Source organism: Gnatocerus cornutus, chromosome 5 (assembly GCF_029298725.1).
Source record: "Gnatocerus cornutus isolate USDA-ARS CGAHR chromosome 5, icGnaCorn1.1, whole genome shotgun sequence".
In the NCBI taxonomy this organism is placed as follows: domain Eukaryota; kingdom Metazoa; phylum Arthropoda; class Insecta; order Coleoptera; family Tenebrionidae; genus Gnatocerus; species Gnatocerus cornutus.
Window position 1 is genome coordinate 15,012,592 of NC_142237.1, and position 22,874 is coordinate 15,035,465.

Genomic DNA, 22,874 nt, shown 5'->3' on the forward strand with positions numbered 1-22,874 from the left:
AAACTTCACCTCGCAAGAAATAAATAAATTACCAGTCGTGCAATCTATTAAAAATGGCAAACTAATGTTTTCCAACTGTCGTGCAAGATATTTTGAAAACTTGTTTGTCTGATTTTGAGTTTTTTTCTATCTCCTACGTTCGGCCGTTTGCTGGTTTTATTTTGTTGTTCTACTATGCCTGTCGAAAAATTAAAATTTATGTCGTTAAAAAATTGTTTATTCTGCTATTGTTGCATTCTTTTTAAACAACCAGGTAGAATCAATTAATTGCCTAGAGAGTATCTTTATTGTCTTGATGAATATAACTTGCCGCCCGATTTTTTTATATTACTGGGAAATAAAATTTCACGTCGTTCAATCTTTTATTTTGTCGTTCTAAATAAATAGTGTCTTGCAACTGATAATTTGGTCGATTTTTCAATTGTTTCCATCGTTAATTTCATATTATCTGTCGTGCTGAAAAATGCCACCCAATAAAATATAGGACTTTAATGAGAATATTGGGTTGCATAATCTCAAAAGTAACAAATCGTAAATAAGAATTGTTTTGGAATAAAGACGTTTGGTTCATCGTAAAAAAAGTATATTTGCTACTTCCGCATGCCTCCGAAAATCGAAAGTAAACATTTCTATGTCGAAGGATGTAAGTTCAATGTTTAAATCACATAAAGCGTTTATTTTTCTTAGTTTAATGACTTAATTAAAAGATCGATAATAAACTTAACAGCAATCGAAGGTTAAAAAACTGTTTATTTACATCGTTATGACTCGTCAGTAGGTAACAATTTAGAAGCACTTAAAAGATGAAAATGGTTTTATAATGAGCATAAACACGAATCAAAGCTGCTTCATATTTTTCAAATAAGGAGCTAAAATATCAGTTTCCGGCCTAGTCCGAAAAACTAGTCCATACATGCTTCGGTCCCCTTCTTCCTCTATGTCCCGCTGTACCGCTTTTCCCCACTATTCTCTCGTCCGGAAACACGCGAACAAAGACAGGTGAAACTCGACAAGTAACGAACCATAAATTTCATTTTTAACTTCATTTCACGTGCGTTAGTGGCGAGACAAACAAGTGTTGCTGTTCTTGTACAGACAGTTTTCCACGTGAACGTGCAGAGTTCTTAGTGCTACCTGCCTACAATGACTGAATAAACAGACTTTAATCGTGTAATTAAATATGTAAATCATTACTTAAAAACAATAAAAAATTTATTTACTCGTGGTGACTCATTAGATAATAAGAATTACATTACTTGAGACATGGCAGTGTTAAAAATTAGTGCTTTATGCGTGTTTATTTTATGTTTTGTTTCGGTGTTGACAATCGAGGATTATTGTTCTTTGAACACTTTTACCACTAATGGGACTTACATGCAGTTTACGAAAGAAGCGAGTTTGGAAGAATTTGCAATTATTGGTAGATTCAAAGGACTGCATTGTTGTGCCAAAGGATACAGGAGCATAGAATGGTAAATTTTATATTTTTAATCATTATGTCATTAGTTTCACGAGAACTTGTTGAAACTCGTCTTTAAGTTCATATTTACGTCATATTGCGGGATTTTAGAAGTGACTATTTATTTACCAAATTAGAAAGCATAATTTGCCGGGAGTGTCCAGCAGGTGACTAATCAATGAGATATTCCTGAAAGCTGAGCTTGCGAGGATTTTTTGCCAAAGCTAAACAGGACAATTAACTTTCAATTAAGATTTTTTGTCTTCATATTAGCATTTCAATCTAATTTTCCCAAATGGATTCTGCTAATGACGCAATCAGAATATTGAAACGTTTTTTTTTTAGTTTCTAAGATTAGTTGAACCATTTGGGATTTCCTTCTTCTTGGAAATTTTTATGGGTAAGAAAGTTAAGCTTTGTAATAATCCTCAGATACAATGAAAAAGATATTTACAAGTGTTTGTTAAACCAGTGACATTGATTTGTTGTCAGCTTTGCACCTGGTATAATCACTTGGTAAGTTATGGATGGCTAAGGGTGGCAGCCTTCTGGTTTTTCTTCCACAGTTGGTAATTAAATTAAATGGGGCGAGAAACCCTTTGAGCTTTGGTGTCCAATTTTTCAGTTTGAAGTTTCTGCTCCGTTTTTTTGCAGTTGTCGCGGCTCGGAGGAAAATTTCGCAGAAACTTGTTTATGTCAAACTTGGCATACAATGCGAGGAGAAAAAATTGATTCAGAGCCAAAATAGCAATTTTTCAACTCAACGTTCCAGAAAGCTGAGATTTAGCGTAAAAGTTTTTTAACCTTTTGTCACACACACGTTTACATTTAGCGAAGAATTCCGTTCCAAAAAATTTTGCGCAGTTGAATGAAGAGACTTCATTGTTATTGCGCTTCAAAACTCTTAAAAAGAATGCAAATGTTTAATTCACATCATCGCGGCAGTTTCAGGAACAACGACGCAAAAATTTATTACACTCTGATTAAGTTTTACGACATTCAGATAAGTTCAAACTAGCTGGGAACTTGTTGAATGTAATTAAAAAGACTTAATAAGTATGCAGATATAAAAGCGAAATCTAAAGGTAATTAAATCGATCAAAAGTGTACGTTATTAGTAGACAGTAAAGCTGTATCCGGTCGTCACCCATCAATTTCGTTTCTAACAACAATGCTAATGAAAACGTGACTTTTGTCGTATTCACAATGTGCAGAATTAATGTGTCGCTGCAATAACTTGTTAATTATTGAGTTATTTGTTGCTGGGGGCGATAAAGAGAATTTTATGACATTTGGTAAACATTTATTTAAACAAAATGGAAATGAGCAGTACAGGTGTAAAGTGTAATATCGAACCAACTTTATTGTTCGCATTTCGTTAAACGAACCGCCAGCGAGAGCTTTTCTTGAAATTCCGGCGTCAGTCAAAGCTATTGAAATTTGTCCCATTCAAGCGCATTTCTCCTGTCTCCAACGTTTTTTTACCCGTGTAAATTTGGTTTGTCCGATTATCGTTTTGCAAGCCCGAAACTTGTACAGCCTCCAGGTAAGGGTCCGCGGTTTCCGTTCGTCGATGCAAAAAGACCACAACTGAAGAGAATCGTTGAGTCTGGTCAGACTGGACCTCCGAAACTCGCCAATTATTTTTTACCGCCAACAGCTTGTGTGTAAGTGGGGTCTAATAACATATGTGCCATCAGGGAAACAAAAGTATAAATCGACGATAATTATTAGGTGTCTATTGTTAGGGAGCTTTGCTAATTTTGGAAGAGTTGCGTCTGGCTGAAACCAAATTGTGATTGTTATCTGAAAAATTTTACTGGCTAGCTAACCCGTTATTACGTTTTAAACCACAGGTGGTTTAATTTTATCGCGGGGAATCTGCAGTTTAAAAATTATAAATGAGGATATTAGGTGGTGAATAGGTTTAATGAAGAGGAGATTGGAATTTATGAAGGATACGTTTCGCGTAATGGGAGATCGAGACAACGTTCATTGTGCTCTTTAGATGACTCAGCGAAACTGTTAAAAACTTTCGGTATCTACAGCTCACAATCCAAATTATTATGAAATTGTAACCGATGTTTTGTAAATTGTGTTGTAAATATAAATATAGTCTTCAGTCGGGAGTTGTTATCGTTGGATAATAATCATAACAGCTCAAGAGATCTGTTTGTAAACAAATGATGCGTAACAGGTACTTGTGATTTTTTATAGTTTGAAATAATTAAAATAACATTAGCGAAGAGCTTAAAATGGGAGGCTCTTTCTTGCTGTTATAACAAGATGAGTCATTGAGTTAAAAATTCTTGGACAATTTTACAACTCTTGTGGGATGTTTACGTAATTCGGAACAATTCCGGACGAAATATGCACGGAATCTGGGCTTTATTATTTTCCAAGATTTATTTTTACGGGAAATTTATTTTTAATACAAATAACTTGTCGAACTTTCGTCGAAGTATTTTATATTAGCATTTTTTAAGTTTCTTATTCCCACTGTAAGATTCGTTTTTTATTTAACTCATCGTTTTTTATTTTTGGGGATTTCCGAACCCTGGGTGGGTTTCAAAACCGAAAGTTAAGCCTTTCTAATCTTCGGATACAATGAAAAATGAGCAACTGACAACAGATATAATCGCTTTGTAATTTATGACTAGAGTGAGCCTCATCATTACGTCTTCGCGTTTAGCTGAGGGCTCCCTTTGAAAGTACAAATTCCAGGTTTTGCTCGATGTTCTCTGTAATTTTAAAAAATGATTTGCTCAAACATACTGCTCGTTATTTCATTACGCGTTTTCCAAACGTCTCATTTATTCTTGATGACTGGCTAAATTTGTAGCGAATATTGTGGTTCTCATAATCCATGAAATTAGCTTTATTTCGGTAACGCCGTTAAAAAGCCGTTGCTTCCATCAAAAGCGAGTTTTTAACTAACATAATAGAGCTATCCTGTAGCGCGCCCGTTTACCTGGGCGGTCAAACAACGTCTACAAGACATCGAATCGTCCGACAAAGCCGAATGTATCTCGTAAAAATGAAAAACAACAAACTCGGTCCAGATTTATGAACAGAGTTGAAACTTTTATTGCAAGGTGCAAGGAGTAGTAATCACTACTTGTTTGACTTGTAAAACCCCCTGTCTGCTGAATGAAACCGTTGATAAGATCTCTATTTTAACGCACCCCAGGAATCTCGGACAAGTTCCCACACGTTCTGACCTGAAGAGAGTGGTTTTTGTGGTCTGGAGATAAGCGACTACCTGATGAGAATTTAGCAAGTTTGATACCAATTGGTTTTTATATCAGACCTGTTATTAGATTTTCTTAGGCGAAAAAACCGTTGGATTGAGATCCTCAGCTGTCGATAAGGGTCCGGGCGTTTTGACGGTTTCTCATATTTCATGTTGTGTCATTCTTCGTTACGGCTTTTGACTGCGCCGCCTTTTTCGGAGAAGTCGCCCCTAGGACATGCCACCCATAGAACACACCCTTGAAGTTTTAACGCCAGCGGCGCCCACTTCTTGGGAATTTGATTAAGTTGGAAGGTGGGATTTGAGCAATTTGTCAAAAAGCCGGTATTTATAGAATAAAAAAGGGATGTTTTTTCCGGGAAAGCAAAATGATTTATGATGGGAAAAATTGTTAACACTGTTGCAAACTGTGTACAGATTGGACTGATTACATTCTTCGTATGTTCCATATCTAGATCGTCCCTTCCGGCGTCTCAACTCTTCATCGATAAACAATAAAAATCCAAGAATAACAATGACCGTCAAGAGCCATTGTTCTCCGGGGAATTATCAAAACACAGATCAGAGTCAGGTAACCTCGTGACGGTAACCAGCAACAGTTCAATATTCTGTTCCGAGAATCCTGATATGAATATTGTCATTAGCGTTCGAAATCAATCACTACAAATAGAGTGTTAATGCTCTTTGTGAAGATACAAGTGTTCGGAATACCTTTGCACTTGCTTCATACGTGTTTCTACAATGAATCATTTTCCTTGAAGCGATTTTCTAAAACTATGGACAATTTTACCAATAAAATCAATATCATAGTGTACGGAGAATCGGACTAAACCGCAGATCTGCGTTGTGTTTTTCGGAGCGTTATAAGGGAAATCCGCCTTTGGTTAGCCAACAGGAAAATTTTATTTCTACAATATTACTGCGTGAATTTATGCACAGCATTCTGGGAAGCTCTGACTCAATCTCTCGGTATAAATAAATACATGAGTAACGAGTTCGATTGACACCGTTAGATCAATTATTTAATTCCCACCCCTAAAGCGGTCTCAGTCTTCACAAAGAAGTGTTAATTCCAGCCTTACTGCTGTGTATACAAGTAATTAGATCAGGGAAGCAGACACGAAATGGTATGACATGACGTCTGTTAAGAAGAAAACAACGGCGGTTTTTCACTGAAATCCATGTTTATGGAAACTCTAGCGGAACCTTTGATGATAAATTAGTTTTGCAGTAAATGTCATCTAATAGGAACTCGGTGTTTTAATAATTCAACAAAAAGTGTCGTTAAATATTTGTGGGTGCGTGCTACGCGTCTCCATCAGATTACCAACGAGTTCTACCATGCCCAACGTGGTCTGTCTGCGATTTCCCGTGTTCTGAATACATTATTTCACTTGCGCTTTCGTCGCATCTTAATTACCATAAAAATGGCTATTCTTCTCTCTGAAACTGAAAAAGCACAATTTTACCACGACGCTTACATTAGATTGTTTATGTGAATTTTGCAAAGCAGACTTCTGAGAACGTACTTTTTCTATTCGTGCTCAATTTTCATAAATATTTATACTGAAACATTAACGATTTTCTAAGATGCGATTTATTTTGGGGATGAGCACCAACCGGTAGCAGATTTGAAAGTCGTGACATCACTACTGAAATCTAAGACCGGAAACAAAATGTGTTTTACACCTTAGGAGGCCATCGGGAAGTTTTCCTGTCACGAATGGTGTCAATGCACTACAAATTAATAATCGCAAGTGCGGTTACAAGAGATTTGGATATTTGGAGACGTGCTGGGAAAACTAAGTGAAAATCTAAACGGTTTGGAGGCTCCGGAATGTCTTTGGTATTATGTATTACATCCCCGGATTGTAGAGAAGTAAAAGAGAAGTTAACAGCGAAGAATGATAGAAATAAAGCAATCAAACTATTATTTAGCCACCGTGGCAGTTGGTAGTAAGAGAAATGTAGCGAAATGGATCAAATGATATAAGATAACGCCAATCAAATCAAAGCTAAAGAGTTAATTGAAAATAGCGATTCCACCACGATATCGAAAGAGGAAGAGTCTATAGAGAAAAATAAATCAATAAAAAATTGGAATACAGGTGTACAAAAAAGTACTTTGCGTTTTTTAAAGTTTTTGGGAGAACTGAAACTCAAATTTTAAACATCCCAACTATTACAATGAAAAATTTTAATTGTTTAAACGTTTCTGCTATATCTTCCTTCTGTTGTTTCCAGAATCTTAATATAAGACCGTAAAATTTTTCAAGATTTTGCAGCTTTGTATTTATAAACATTCTGCAAGCTGCTTAGAGCCTCAAACCATAAATTCATGTTTACTTGTCCGCGAATTTTTTAGATTACGTTGCGATTTGAAAAACATATTTTTCGCTTTGTTTTTCTGGGTCTGCAAATCCGCTTAACACGGTCAAATCGCTTTACAATAAACAATTCCGTTTTTAACGCCGACGACGAAAACTTATCTCCCGCAATGTAAATAACTAAATAGCAGCTGTTCACCCAATTAAAGCCATTTTTTCGGTGAATATTAACGCTGTTTGCGTAAATTGCGAATATTTAACTCTGATAACTCCTTGGGGTACTGAGAATTACACTATCAACTTTCGCTCGAAAAATTACTATTTAAACAACCTTTTTATAGCGATGTTTATCATATTTGCCGTACAAATTCCCACAGTAAAAGCTGAACTCGGGTAAAATAATCCAGTTATTTTTCCTGTTCTTCCTAAATTACGAGTTGGTAATACTTATCAAAAGCAAACATTGATATCGCGGAAGTTAAGTAACTAAAGTGGTGTAAGATTTAGCAGTATGGTACCAATATTACGAAATATAATAACAATGAAGCTGCAACAACGTGATCGAAATACTAATTGCTTTTCTCCGAAATCCATACGGAATTTTTATCAGATTGTTCGAACTGGCTCGTTATCTTTAATATGACGTGCTACCGCCTCTCTGCAAACACTTTTTAAGTATGGATATTAAAATTGTAAATGTTATCTCTCAGAACGGTTTATGCTTAAATTACCACGCAAAATTGTCACACCTGGTGCTGGTAGGCAGAAATTGTATTGATTAACGTTTAGATCTTGAAACGGAAGTGGGTGGAAAGATAAAAATGCAATCCAAAATGAATTATTTCAATGAAAGTGGTCTTATCAGAAATTTATCGATTTACGATGACGGGGAATTCTTCTCTCAACGGTGGCTCAATTGAAAATTACCCGGTTAAACTTTTAATTGAATTCTCCGCCGAAAAGCGGCTTTCTCTACTTTTGTAATACATCATGACAAATCGGCCTGTAATAAGGTTCCTTTAGCACACCTTATTAATTCCACTAAAGCTCCGCCTGTGCGGCTATTGTGCCTCGTCATTATATCCGTTCTTTATTTCTCCATCGAACCAGTTCGTCCAAGAATATCCTCTTCTACTCTTCTCAGAATAATTACACTTCTTAAAAAGTCTATGCATGCATAGAAAACGTCTTCGAGATCAATTCCATTCTTGTTTGTTTTGATCCCCCAGCAAATATTGACTCAGTTCTTTAATCTCGGTGGCAATTATTCTCTTATTGTGTGCATTCAGAAATTTTTACAGCTGTTGAAAGTTCCTCAAGCACAAAGAAAAACTACCTGGCACAAAACTGACATTTTTGAGGTGTAAATCACGATAGGCAGGTATGAATGACATCAGCAAAAGAAGTTGAGAGGGTCGAGGACTCGAGACAGTTTTATTACAGCTGTTTGATTTGTGGGTTTTTAGCGGAAGGACCAATTTTGGGTGGGACAAGGTGTGATTTTACTCAGAAGTCGGGAAATTGGACTGTTATGGATGTAAATTAATTAGGGATATTAGCATGGGATAATAATAGTGCAGTAATTGAGCGGCGAATAAACATTTAAATTTCTAAATCCGTCGGTTAGTGCTACGTTTCTTGTAAATTAATTATTTTAATAATAGCTTGGGGCTCTTGTAATTTAATAGTTTCCTTTTTTGAGTCGTACAAGGTGCATTTCGTTTTTCTCCCCATGTGTTTGGCGATTTTCCTAAAATCGATTCACCAGTTGTCGGTTTCAGGAGCTGTGCAAATGCGCAGACGGTGTAATTCACACCCTTTGTGTGCCCAATTGGCAATTATTTTTGTAAATTGAGTGCCACGCAGAATTTTAAAATATACACAGTTTTTTAGTTTTGGCGTAACATCAATTAATTCTTCACTGATTTTCCTTATCTATGAACAAGTTTATTTGTTGTTTCGTAATTGTGAAATAATGTTGGTTTGAATAAACACTGGAATTACAGGAAAAACGGATGTTTCAAGAGATAATGATTTTTTATTGTTTTACAACGAAATTGTAGAGACTCACTCTAAAGGTTTTTCTTATCAGTAGCAGCTGCACATAAAATATTCTAAATTCAGTGTTCGAAATTTGTTAAAATCGGCTATTTCAAGGAGAAAAATCAATTTCTGTTTGCCATGCAGCATGAAATATGAGATTTGAATATTTAAATTAACATTGATCTGAACAGATATTTTTAAATGAAAATTTAAACATGGAAACTGAACTCACCATTGGAACAAAATAAAAAATTTGAATTAAAAAGATAATCTATAAAATTACTGGTTTCTGTTTAAAATTTTAGGATTTTAGTGATAAATGTATTATGAATTTCAATCTGTTGTTTAGAAGTTGAACCAAAAATCTTATAAAATTACTAGTCTCATTAAGGCCCAATTTCAAGTCAGTGGCGCAAAATTGCGTTGGTAACATAGCATCAGTTTGATTGAGGTTGCTTAGGCGCAAATCGGCCCCTTAGGCTTTAAAATTCAATGAAGACCTACAAATTTTAGCCAAAACAAAGTCTCTGAAACTCAAACCTAAAACCTAAAAATTTTGCCGACGAAATCTCAATTCAGCGTTCAAATACCAAATCTGAAATCATAACAGAAGTTAGTTCTTTAATTCATCTTGAATTTTTAAAATTCAATTTAATTTGGTCTAAAGAATAACAAAATTTGAATCAAAAATCAATTTTAGATACTTATCTGTACGTTAGAATTCGCCAAAAGGAAACTTGAAATTCTAAACAGAAATTATAATTATATAAAGAAAAAAAAAAGTAAAACAAGATGTCTAATTTTAGAACAACTAAATATTAAATTTAAAATGTAATTTTAATAATAATATATAATATAATATATAATATACAATTTTAAGAAATTACAAAATCTCCTCTTTTTACTCCTAACAATATCCTGAATCAAAAAATTTGAAACCGTAACTAACGTCTGATTAATTCTACATGAAATTCAGAAGAGAAAAATTGAAATTTTATTCTGACATTTCTGAAAAGTTTACCTCAAGTTTATTTGTAACTCCGCAACTTGTCGGCATTAAATTGAAATCAGTTTTTTCCTTTCTTTTATACCACCAGTTTTCAAACTTCCCCCGACTTTTCTTTGTTATTCGCCAGCACAAACTTTTGTTTCAAGTTACAATTATCTACCGCCGTTGCATGTGTACCTATAATTGCATGAGGGCAAGAAATGACGGTCCCACTTGTCACTCCTACAATTTTAATTAGTCTCGAAGCGTCTCCAAGGAAGTGCGTGGAAAATGTTGCATTCATCATTCCAACTGCGAATTTCCAGGAATCATTATTGATGTCTTTTTTGTAAGGACAGAAACACGGTATTTATACGTACAACGGTGTTGTTGCGAATTCACAATTGGAGCTTGAGAAATCCTAATTTTTTATCAAAAGTGTTACATATTGGAAGCGAAACCACGTATTGATCTTGAAAATACATTAATATCATGTGGTCGTCGCTCTCGTACAAAAAGATGTCGGTGAACAGTCAAAGTAGATCGAAGAATGAAGAACTGCTTTTTCCACAAGAACCGTTTATACAGCCAGCTTGGGTTGGATGTGATATTACACAAGTCTTCAGCGAAGTGTATTGTTATCTCAATTATAATGAAGCTATTCGGTTTTGCAAGTTTTCAGAATCTGTGATTATTATTTTTAACGAGGATTATCTGGCAATTAGCCACTTCCGTCGTTACAATACCGAAAGTGCATTAGGTTTCGCCCTAATCTAAATTGCGCGTTCTGAGAATACTCAACCGCTCGATAAACAAAGAAACGGTTTAATTACACTGAAACCAGCAGTGGAGGTTGACAAAAAGAGGAAAATTTGTCGGTCTCCAACAATCAAACGGTGAGGACTATAATTTCCTAACAAGAATATTTACAAGAGTCAAACTTATTTGAGATGTGCATAGCGACAACCTTTACGACCTCTTTCTACATAAACTCAAACAATTAGGAAATGGAAAGCTAACAAAGCGATGAGATACATGGCTAAAATATTCCCACAGCCCTTTGCATATCATTGGTACATTGGCTATTGCTATTCTAATTTGGTTTCTGGAATAACCATTGGATACCTACGTGAAGACATCGGATCTATCCCGAGAATCGTAAAAATTCGCACATGTTGGCACGCTGATGATTAACGCGCGGTGTGCAAGGATTTAAATAGAATTATTAGAAATGTGAGTTGTTCCGTTTAATTTCCCTGGTGTTTATTTTTGACGTGTCGTAATAAAACAACAAAGAGAAAATTAATATGCGCGTCAGTTGGAGCTGATTTTTGGCTTTTGTGTTTGGCTGTTTGGGACAAACGTGGAATTTTAATTCAAACGAACATTAATTTTCAGGACCACAAATCGATCTGCATGAATATTACTCAAATGAAAGTCTAAAAATACGAGGGAAGGGAATCGCGGAGCTTTAAACAAGAAAATAGAAACTTTGGAATGTTTAAACACAATTTATTATCCGAAAATCTGGGCAAGTAAGAATCTGAAATTGAACTTTTCTAGAATTTCTTTTACGGCGCTTTTTACAGGTTAAAAGATCTTGGAGATACGAAATTGAACACATGAAAATGCAATCTAATTTTTCAGGTTTAATGCAAGAATAAGTAAAATGATGCGATGCTTCTTACTGCAGTCTAAACATCAACTTCTTGCGTTTATTTTTCTATGACTCTGCAAAATGGATAAAAACCGACTAATTGAAATTGATTAATTCTCCCGACGCTCTGTGTTGAGATTACAGGCCAACAGCTAAAGTTTTCATAAATTTATGTTTATTTAATGCAGACCCATTGCTGTTTCAATGTAATGAATGTTTAATTTCGCTAATCCTGCTTGTTTGTAAATAACTAGTCTTGCAAATACGGTAAAATGTTGAATATTGTGATAAATTAAAGCAGTTATATTTGGAAATTCAGTCTGGCCTACGTTTTAGTTAATCTTTAAATTACAAAGTTCCAAGAAACTAAAAAACAATGCACATAAATTACATAATTCGACGTTCAATTACAGTTTGGAAAATAATAAATAAATAATCAGCCACCAAATAACTCAAATTTTCGCGATTATTTCTACTTTAGTGGTAATCATTCTGCTCAATGATAAAATGGTTTGAAAATTGTAACTCTATAATGTGGGGGTGAGGAAAAACCTGAAACCTAAAATCTGAAGCTGCCAATCCTATTCATAACGCAATTAATTCTGCTGCTTGACAACTCTATGGATCAATATGAGCTAAATTTGATTTACTGATACTGAGTTGTGAAGAAACTGCGCTTTATAACATTGATTATTCATTCATTCACAACATTGATGTCAGAGTTAGTTTTTTGCCCACACTCCCTTATCTGGGAATTCCCAACAGGTGGTCATCAACAAAACTAGTTTGATTGCGTTATTGGTTTCATTGAAGAAATCCAATAGCTCTGGGTACCCCCAACCAAAGCCTCTTTTTTATATAAAAATAATGCAGGATTACGCAATATTTTCTTTGTAGATCAACGATTAAAGCTCTTACACAACATGTAACAAGAACCTGCCGTCTTCTCCTTTACCGTCTGATAAATACCGATCCTTAAACATGTGTTCTCTTTTAGGTTCAAAGATGGAAAGCCATATCCATGGTCATCACAGTTAATCCTCTATCCAGAAAGTGCCAATCAAACGGTATACGCTCAGTCCGTTACGGAAGCAGACGCTGGGAATTACACTTGTTTGTTGAGGAATGATTCCGTCGTCCATTCTCATACAATTCAACTAAAAGTCTTCGGTAAGTAAACAAAAATCAAGCAAATGCCACGCTATAAAATGTTCTACTACTTTTACCGGATGTGTGTAGGAAATATGTGTGCGCACACAAGACATGCGAGGTTATTGTCTGGCGATTTTATTACATGCTAAATAAACGCTCTCAGTTATGCTGTTGTAATAATGTAAAATAACACTAATTTTACTTAGGTGTAATATAACGGGTTGTTATAAATATTTAAGTTGTCTCGCTGCACCTGTTGGACGAACAAGTTTGAATTACCTTTAAACACACGTTTATTGTTGCGTAAGCGGTTTTATTAATGAAGATGGTAAATGCAAACTGGGGATATATTGGTTTTGTAGTATTTTTAAATTTAATTCTGCAAAGAGTGCTTGTGTTGAAATGTTTTTACAAGTATTAGCTATTACTGCCTCAAACCGAAGAGTTTCCAGAAAAGGAAATATTGCGTTATTTCATTTATTTTTCAACATGCAATTTCTCAAGCTTTGGAATTTGAAATGTATTGGTGGTTCTGCTCATTACATCTAAACGTTTTTTTGATAATTCAAGATTAATCATTAACCGATCGTAATTAAGTTTATGTTGAACTGTCATGTAAAAAAAAGTGCAGTTCCTAACAGACTTCGTTTTTTCTTAGATTTTATGATGCAATCACCTGAAATCTTTTTATCTTTTAATTGAAAACCTCTATCTTGTTCAGTAATTTCTTACACTTGATGGATTTTTTTTAATATTAATATCCGTTTTAAGCACTGAGTTGATTTTTTGGCCTCTTGAATTATAATTATAAAGCACACGTCGTCAATGCTAAAAAGTCAGATTACACTGGTCGCTTGGGCACGTTGAAAAGAAAAGCAACCGTTACCACAACAAAAATTGGGTTTGCACCAAAACGTATTTATTACATAAATTGTTTCGTTATTTTTCACCTTGAAAATTGAAATAAAAATTCAAATTTATTGGCGCCGCAATTTATTAGAAGATTCGAAAATTCCAATTGACGTTTTAGTCGGTTTATCGGCCAAAAAGCTTTTCACAAATCTCGCACTGTACGGATTTCACGTCTCTCCTGCAAATGGCGAACATTGCTGTCGAGCCGTTAAATCCTACTTACAGTTGCTCTAATGTAAATAATTATTTTAACTCGCAGGTTTTAGAAGAAGTCTTGCAAAATCAGCTTTTGAGAGAATTATAAAAGATTTAAATCTGAGTAGATTCTCCTCTTTCATGTCCAGAAATAGAATTTCTGTTGTAGCAACAATAAATGCATTCACAAATTGGCTAGCAGATGAAATCACTGACCCCAGACAGTATCGAATTTGCCTTTTTGAGCAAATCAATTGTACCCAGCAGCGATTCCCCACAGTGCACAGTACACTGCACTCAGCTCTAATTAATCACACAAAAAAGCGGCAGAATGTCTGTCACAATCTCCACCGTATCCGCGTTTTAAATTACAACCATATTTCCCATGATATTATATGCAACGGCCGTGTAATTTTGCACGCCTGTCGATTTTGAATGTCTCATGTGTAAAGAGTTCCAGGAACGCTCAAGCAGTGTTTCGGATCCGTCACACTTGCTGTATGAGCTTTGTTGTGATCCATGCATTGATGTTTAGTTACATACATACATACTATTACATACATTACCTATTATTTTTGCTCAAAATTGCCAATTACGTACTTGTGAAATGAATGCCGTTTGTATTGCGTGCTCAGTGTTATTGTTCAGGAGAGTTACTAAGAGAAGATCTACTGGATAAGTGCCAGTGACTTGTCGTTTATGATGAGTTGCATGTATGCTTTTAATGTTTTAAAAAATAGGATGAAGGAATGCCACAGTGTCGGACTGAGGTTATTGATATCAGTGGAAACATCCAAAGTGTGAAAGCTGAAATCAGTTAGAAGTTTGCTAAATCAATACGAAGAAACTATTCAGACATACCAGCACAAATTGATGACATAATGATCGATAATGTTGTGGTGCATCACATATAAGGACAAACTTGAAATTCTTCTTCTAAAGAAAATTCATACAAAAACGTGTTCCTTTTTTGAGCGACGTACTTAAATTACTAATGTACTTACAAATTTATTAATGGCATACACCGTCGATAACATCTAAATGATTTATCACTACACAAAAATCCCTCTTAACATACCATAATCGTTTATCACGACCATCTTATACATCATTTTTGTCTCTTTGCATTGTCAGTTTTTAATGAGCCAACTCTTATTAGCAATATTGTGTACTGCAGACTACAGATTATGAAAGCCCGTACTCCATATGTTCAAAACATGATTTTAATCAACTGACTTCTAGGAAAATGGCTCGTGTAACAGAATATACGAGGGATTAACTGGAAATAATTAAAATCGACAAAGTACATGCAAAAACTGATGTGAGGCTCAATTGTTACCAGCACTTGACCTGGAACCACTAGAACTAATTTTATTACAAAAAGTATACAATATCTGTTTCAAGAGGTTTTATTTGTTAGCGTCACGGTGTCTTATTTGATTTTAACCTTTTAGTAGCTGAGGTACGAGGTTTCAAGCGGTAAATTATAGTTGACGTAAAGAGGGAAACAATGAGGGGACTCGTAATTTCAATGAAAGTAGAACTGTTGGAACTTCCTGTTAATGACGTTAATGCTTATTACGATGATAGCATGGCTTTTTTATACAGTCTGTAGTTTGATAAAACATTTAGGAGAAATAATGAAATGCAGAATTTAATTTGCTGCGTTCTCGGGTTTGAGATGTTTATCTTGGATTCCCCACAGGGTGGGGGGAAATTAAAATTGTTTGAATTTCTACGGATTGTAGACAGAATTTTTAGAGTCGGGTTTTGATTATTATTACAGCTTTAGTGTCGAAATTACAAAATTGCGCTATAATTTTGGTACCAATAAATCTACGACTACCAAATTTGGTCAGTTTATTAAGTATAATATGATTACCAATGGGTTAAAATTAAATGTTTTATATCGAAAATTATACATCTAGCTTTGCTTGTTTTTATTGAAAAAAAAATCGCAATTACGTCAATCAGAGTGCCATAATTCTCGCATGTGGAAATCTACGACTATAAAATTTGAAACGCTTATTAAGTCTGACACGACTGATGAGTGTGTCCAATTTCAATGTGATATATTTGCAATTACAGATTTTGCAATGATTGATTTTCAGTAGGAAGAGGAAATTTTATTATGTTGGTAGGAACGCCATAATTCCTGAATAAAACGAAATGCAACGATAAAATTTGACAGTTTTACCAAATATGGCAATTTCATTCAACGTGCTTAAATTCAAAATTGTGGCATAATTTTGTTTTAAGGGGGAGATATTTTTTTCTATATTTTATAAGTGCTATGAAATTCAATAATCTATACATCGACAATAATCAAGATTTTTGCGGTGCCTGCTTTTAGGAGGACCAAAAAATCGTATTTTAAATATTCTAATTTTATGCGATTTCAACATAGTTTTTTACACCTTCCTGTTTAAAGTGTTCACACTTTGATATAATTTTGAATACCACAACTGACAGATTGATATTTTTTAAAGATCTCGGTTTTGTAAACGAAAAACAACTTTTAATGATGTTTGCTTTCAGTTGTAAAATTTTAACGAGGACCTAAAATTACGGTTATATTTCAAAAATGTTTTTATTATAAAAGGAAAACATTAAACAAATTTTGATATCTACCAATTATTTCAAAATTAATCTTTGGATGAGAAAGGATAAGAATCTCTTTTCCACGTTTTTTAGGTTGGTGATAGCAATCTAAATATTTCTAAAACGTAACATCAGCGTAAAAAGCTCTGTTTAAAGAAAATTGGAGTTTCATTCGTTTTGCAAATTGTCTCATAATTGCAAAACTCGCATTTTCCAGTCTCTTTGGAATAACCAACCAGCTAGACATTTAATTAGAACTTCATATCAAAAATCGATGTGAAAGCTTTCGTGCTTGTCGTTTTGCTTTGATATATGTAATACTGCAACGATGCGAGATAAAATTCAAAGCAAACAATAACTCTGACATATGTTTCCTTTAACATGCAGAAAATTGAAAACACAGCATCAGCGGTAGCTCCGAACTAAATGAAACCGCGTTATTGTTACAAAATCCGAGTTTGTAAAATGATATTCAGCACTGCAGCAGTTTTGATCTTTCATTTCATGTTTTATACATTTTCGTCCTCATGGCGTCATTCTTTCAGGAGGGCAATGAAAATAGCGGCAACATCTGCTAAATTAAAAAACTGTAGCAAGATCGTTTTGCAGGAAGTTCTTTTCGTCACGTTAATGGTTTTAACGTTGGCAACGGGGAGTTTCTGGAAAACTCATGTCACTGCGATATTTTCCCCTCTCGCCCACCTGTTCCCACCGCTTCCGGATAATTCCGGGGCGTCCCCGCCCAAAACGCGTTGGAGTTTCTTCTGCCATGTTTGAATTCTGCTGGTTATACTTTGCATGCGTTTGTCGACATGTGAAATGAGATAATAATTACAGTGAAGGCAAAGCATCGACAGATATGAAAAGTATGGTGCGCACCCAGTCCAGGTGGTCTCACAGTGGGGGCGACGCTTTCGCGGAATAAGCACGCGACTCAAATGGCAGGTGCCTACAAATTACAACTCGGTTGCTTGCAAGAAATGCAACAGTTTCCATATGGGTAACTTCGAAAAATTTCCATCTCGAGTAGCTCAAGTTTCAATTTAATCAATTTAGTAAGATTTCCAGGAAAAATCGGATGTTATTGATTCCGCTTGAGAAAGTTGGAGCGGCTTGGATAACCTTTGCGCGGATAATTTGCTACAAATTGGAGAGGTTCTGATCTACAAGTATTGAGAATATTTAGGTGCTCTATTTTAGTAATTGTTTTCGTGGAAATTGCAACAGGTTCGGCTAAACAACGGAAGTTTTTGGGAAATTCCGCCTCAAATTTAACAAAACAATGTCGAACAGTTTTGCGCGATTTGTGGTTTTTCATTTGGTGCGCTTTTTATTTGTAGTCGTAATATGGATAAAATGTCAGACTTGGCGTTGCTGTGGGGGTACATTACCCTAATGGAAACAGAACTTCAAAGCGACACTCGCTCTCTTATTACAAACAAATAATATAGTATTCTGAGAAATAAGCGTAATATGTATGCAAATAGCTGTATTTACGTGTTATTAATTATTTTCCAGATAAAAATCCAGACGACCCGAAAATCACCTACGTGTCCCCGAATGCCCAAGTCGTGCTCGGCCACAGCCTCAGACTTTTCTGCGAAGCTTTTGCTGGTAAGTAGACCGCAGATTTCAATAAACAATTAATAACACGACGAATTTATTTATACATTACCGGGAATTGATACCACCACCTAATCAATACCTCTAATTCATGAAATTCAATTGTAATAAAATCCATACAAATTCCATTTTCCATGGTTCTCTCGTTAATTAGTCAATGATAACTAACAAAACATATCTCGGAAATGCCAACAATGAGGCGCTTACCGATCAAAAATGACGTGGGATTCAATGAAACGTGGAAGGAAGCATTTTTATTCTGCTTACGTTTTCTAAAGGGATTCATTCCTTTTAATCGAAAATCCATTGTAACTATTGATGATTGAATTTTTTCCAGCACCAGTGGATCTGCCAGATGCGCACAATGAGGTGGTGTGGCGCAAGTCTGGACATAATGGTCTTCTTGATGATGAGCCTCGAGTACGACAGGAAAAAGTTTCCAGGTAATTTCGTCGTTTTGTATCATCAGAAAATGCAGATGATCCGTTACTACGGTTCTCAATATTGCGAGAAAATTAATTAACGTTCTTCGGAGAATGATTCGAGGTACAGCAGTAGCCGTTACTTCAAATCATTTTCATGCAAAAATATTTGATATCAAGTCCAGTTTTTTCACTGGCGAAGAAGTGATGTGTAACGTTCGCAATAAGCAGTGGGTTGTAACGTTAGATAAAACGAGTCCTGAAATAAATGTGGGGCTTTAGCTTTCTCAGAAGTATACAAGTGTTTTGCCCACGCTTTTTCAATCAGAAGCTTTTAAACTATTTATTTTGAGCTACGTTTTTCTGGTAATTAGAAGAATTTATCTTTGCTGCTTGCAAAGGAATTTCAAATCTTGTTTAATTCTTCGTCTTAAAAATTAAAATTTCTATGGCTGTGTGTTTCGCTTTACCAAATTACGAATTTTAATAAAGATGTTGGAATTGTTTGCTTTGTCGTTAAAAAAATTCTAAAATTTATGTCTTTTGCTCTACAATTCTGCAAATTGATTTTGTTAACACACGATCAAAAACTGTAACTTTTGCTTTTGTAACCTTGCTTTTGCATTAAAATTACCAAAATTGCGAATTTTAATTAAAGGTATTGGAAAATTTTGCTTCATCTTAAGAGCTTTAATTTGTAAAATTTGAGTCTTCCGTTCTACAATTTTGTAATTTAGCATAGTTAATACCAAGCTGAAAATTAGTAAGTTCCTTAAATTCCATTGCTGTAGCATTAAAATTACAAAAAAATAGGAACTTTGGTGAAGAATGCGGAAATTTTTGCTTCGTCTTAAAAATTGTCTTAAATTTGAGTTTTTCGCTCTACAATTTCGCAATTTGGTATAGTAAATATACGACACAAAATTCAGAACTTCCCAAAATTTCATTGCTTTAGCACTAAAATTATCAAAATTAGGAATTTTATTGCAGGATATCGGAAAATTTTGCTTGGTCTTAAAAATGGAAATTTCTAAAATTTAAGTTTTCCGCACTATAATTTTGCAATTTGACATAGTAAACATACGACCCAAAAATAAAAACTTTCCAAAATTGCTTTGCTTTAGCATTTATTTATAGGGTATCAGAAATTTTTGCATCGTCTTAACAACGAAAATTTCCAAAATATTTAAAATGTTTTTAAATTTCCATTAACTTAATTCCTATTAACTTTGAAATTGAAATATGTATTTTGAATCGTCTGAAATTCGGTTAAATCTGACACATTAAAAAAAAAACACCTTTTTGTTGAAAGCTGTAAAATTCGGGCCTGCTTTTTTTGGGAACTAAAATTAAAATTACGAAAATTTCACTCCTGTTGGCGTTTTTTTTTTTGGAATGATAACGTGCAGAAGTGCCGAACAGAATTTTCTGAGCGAAAATGTAAATCCCGACTTGGTCACGCAATCGGCGACACCAGCCCATAAAACAAAACCGAAAGTTACGATTTTTCTCTTAATTCAAATGAATCTAATGTCGGTTTCCGACCTCGTAAACGTCATGAGCTTTACGACGTTGTAACTTAGGTCGTCATAATTACTCTTGAAACCATAATATCAAACACAAAAGGATAAGATAAAGACAATGCACGACATCGTTGAGGGGCGAGGCAAGTGACTTTCTCACGGAGACGTTTTACAACCGGTCTACCAGTGTTTTATTTCCTCTGTCGTGTTTTTGCCACCGACAAGCCGCCATTATTGGTCTCATACCGGGATCGCTACCAATTACAAGTGATTAGCTGCTTTTTCTTTGAGATCGGTGTGTATGGACATCGGTGCTTTACTATTGTTACAGAGACGAAACGAAAAAAGTAGCAACATTCGTTTTTCTAGTAATTATTACTTAGATAACAGAACTTGAATACCTAAGAAGTCGTTTCAATTACACCCATTTTTCTCGCGTGACAAGAAAAATCTCGCATCATCTTCAACTATAATTTAGACTTAATCCACCATGAAGTAATAACTAATGAGACTCCCATGATGGTCGTTTTTATGATCTTTTTAATTCTGGGTGGACCCCACGGGGACAACCAGCACCTCACACGGTGCTATCATTTTTATTGTGTTCAGCTAATTAGTAATCGTAAAATAGTTTGAGAAAATAATCAGACTGTTTTTTGTCACATATAATTAATTACCTCGAATTTATGTTGAGCGGCCGGCTTATTGAAGTTTTACGGAATTCAAAAGAAATGATCGAACCACCTACCACAGGTTGGTGGAATTAACTACCGCGTGTCTGTCAAGAACATTATCATTTTTAATGGATCATAAATTACTTGTTGACGGACATGTATAAAATAATAATCTGATAATTAACGAGCTGTTGGGATCTCAATACGTTTCTTTTGGTGTTATTTATCATTTTATGCAGAGGTGGCAGAAGAGGTCACAATTACGAGCCCGTTGAGCTAACATCTAAAATAAAACGTATGCTAATGGTACTAATGAAGTTTGATGTTCACATTGAAACCACTGACACTGACTTTCACACTAATTACCTGTTTTACTAAGTACATAATGTGTACTTAACCATATTTAGATAAAATTAAGAAGCTAAATCAACTTTTTATCGCATTCATAATGATGAATGGAAATGCACATTGCACAATATAATTTGTTGAAAAAAAACTAATTGATTGATGATTTCCAGGGAGGAAGGTCAGACTTTCGGCACGTATTTAATCATTGACAACGTGAGACGAGAAGACTATGGTGAATATATTTGTAAGATTACACGTCCTGGGAAGAGCATCGAGCAAGGAATCACAGTGGAGGAAAAAAGTAATTTGAATCTTCTCAAAAGTTTTTTTTTCTTATTATTTTTTCCAGGTAACGTGGAATACTTGAATCCCAATCCAGTTCCGGTAGCAAAGCTGCTATTATTCATGTCTGCAATTATCTTCCTTTGCTTAGCAGCAGTGATTCTAAACCTCCAATACGGATTGCCATTACGCGTCTGCTTCAAGGATACTTTTGGTGCGATTGAAGAAAACGATGGCAAAACGAACGACGTGCTGATTTTGCATGCTTCAAAAGATAGCGAAATAACGTTGGGAGTTCTCATGCCGACTTTACAAAGATATAATTATAAATGCGTTTCAAAGGAATTCCCTCTTAGCCTTAATTACTGTAAGAAAGACGAATTTCTGCAAATTATACTTATTAACGTGGTTACAATTTTAGGGTTCGGAGAACTGCAAGATGAAGCTTTGAAAAGCCGCAGAATTGTCGCCGTGTTGTCACCGGCTGTGTTAAACGACACTTGGACTGCAGCTGGAATTTATCAAGCAATTAAACAATTACAAAGTTTAGGACCTAAGTTAATTTGTGTAGCGTTGAAAGAACTACCGAAATGCGAGAACGAAACGAAGAACTCACAAGGAGAAACTCTCAAGACTTTGACTAGAGCTGTCAATATTATTGTTTGGGAAAGAGCGAAGGATGATAGATTCTGGTTGGGGTTGCGATTGAGGTTGCCCGCTAAAAGGAGAAATGAACGACTGGTAGAAAGTAGAACTCACGTGCAGGGTATGACTTCTTCAAGACTGACCAATGACTCTGAAGAGAGTTTCGAAAATTTTGTGTAAATAATTTATTGATTAGATATTTAAAATTGTGTTGAATTATTGTATTTTTAGTATTATATTATTATTGTTCCGATAATATAACATTAATGTATGCTTGAAGAGTATTATTGTGATTTTTACAATACGTTGTTTTATTTTGTATTTTTTTATGTAAAATAAAAACGTGAAAATCAGTTTTATTTAAATAAACAGTTTATCGCACGCACGGAATTTCTTTTATGACGCAACACCTAATCGTTGCGACATTTCTTCCACACAGGATCCTTTCTCCTCAGAGTAAAACTTTATAAATTCTTCTCCAGTGCAAGAAATTGCATAGTGCGACTTCATTATATTAGTCTCTAAAATGTTTTCATTTCTGCATTTTTGTTTAAACGATTTTATCCATTCCCGAATATAATCCCTAGATATGTTCAAGTAGTTACTAAAAATAGTGCTAGACTCTTCTTGCTCTGAAGCATTTTTAGCTTTATCAATTTTTAGCCCATTAAAATCAAAGTCATGAACCCTCGGAATGTTTAAAGCGACAATACAATTCCATATTCGTCTTTTTTGAAAACACTTGTAAAAGTACATCGGAATGGTAATAT

General features: G+C 34.8%; 1 protein-coding gene across 1 annotated transcript; it reads left to right on the top strand.

Moving 5' to 3' along the window:
• Positions 1-1,019: 1,019 nt before the first annotated feature.
• LOC148175000 (X-linked interleukin-1 receptor accessory protein-like 2) lies at positions 1,020-22,485 on the top strand. Its single transcript, XM_088037254.1, has 7 exons — positions 1,020-1,472; positions 12,725-12,897; positions 18,106-18,201; positions 18,548-18,653; positions 21,348-21,478; positions 21,527-21,826; positions 21,881-22,485. The coding sequence occupies exons 1-7, from the start codon at positions 1,264-1,266 to the stop codon at positions 22,282-22,284; spliced, it is 1,419 nt and encodes a 472-aa protein (XP_087893380.1). The 5' UTR covers positions 1,020-1,263; the 3' UTR covers positions 22,285-22,485.
• Positions 22,486-22,874: the final 389 nt, after the last annotated feature.

What these genes read in the sequence shown, in the direction of transcription:
- LOC148175000 (XM_088037254.1), top strand. Translation starts at nt 1,264, where the DNA reads ATGGCAGTGTTAAAAATTAGTGCTTTATGCGTGTTTATTTTATGTTTT. An exon ending in TTTCTGCGAAGCTTTTGCTG is followed by an intron (nt 18,202 to 18,547) that starts GTAAGTAGACCG and finishes AATTTTTTCCAG; the next exon opens with CACCAGTGGATCTGCCAGAT. An exon ending in CCCTCTTAGCCTTAATTACT is followed by an intron (nt 21,827 to 21,880) that starts GTAAGAAAGACG and finishes TTACAATTTTAG; the next exon opens with GGTTCGGAGAACTGCAAGAT.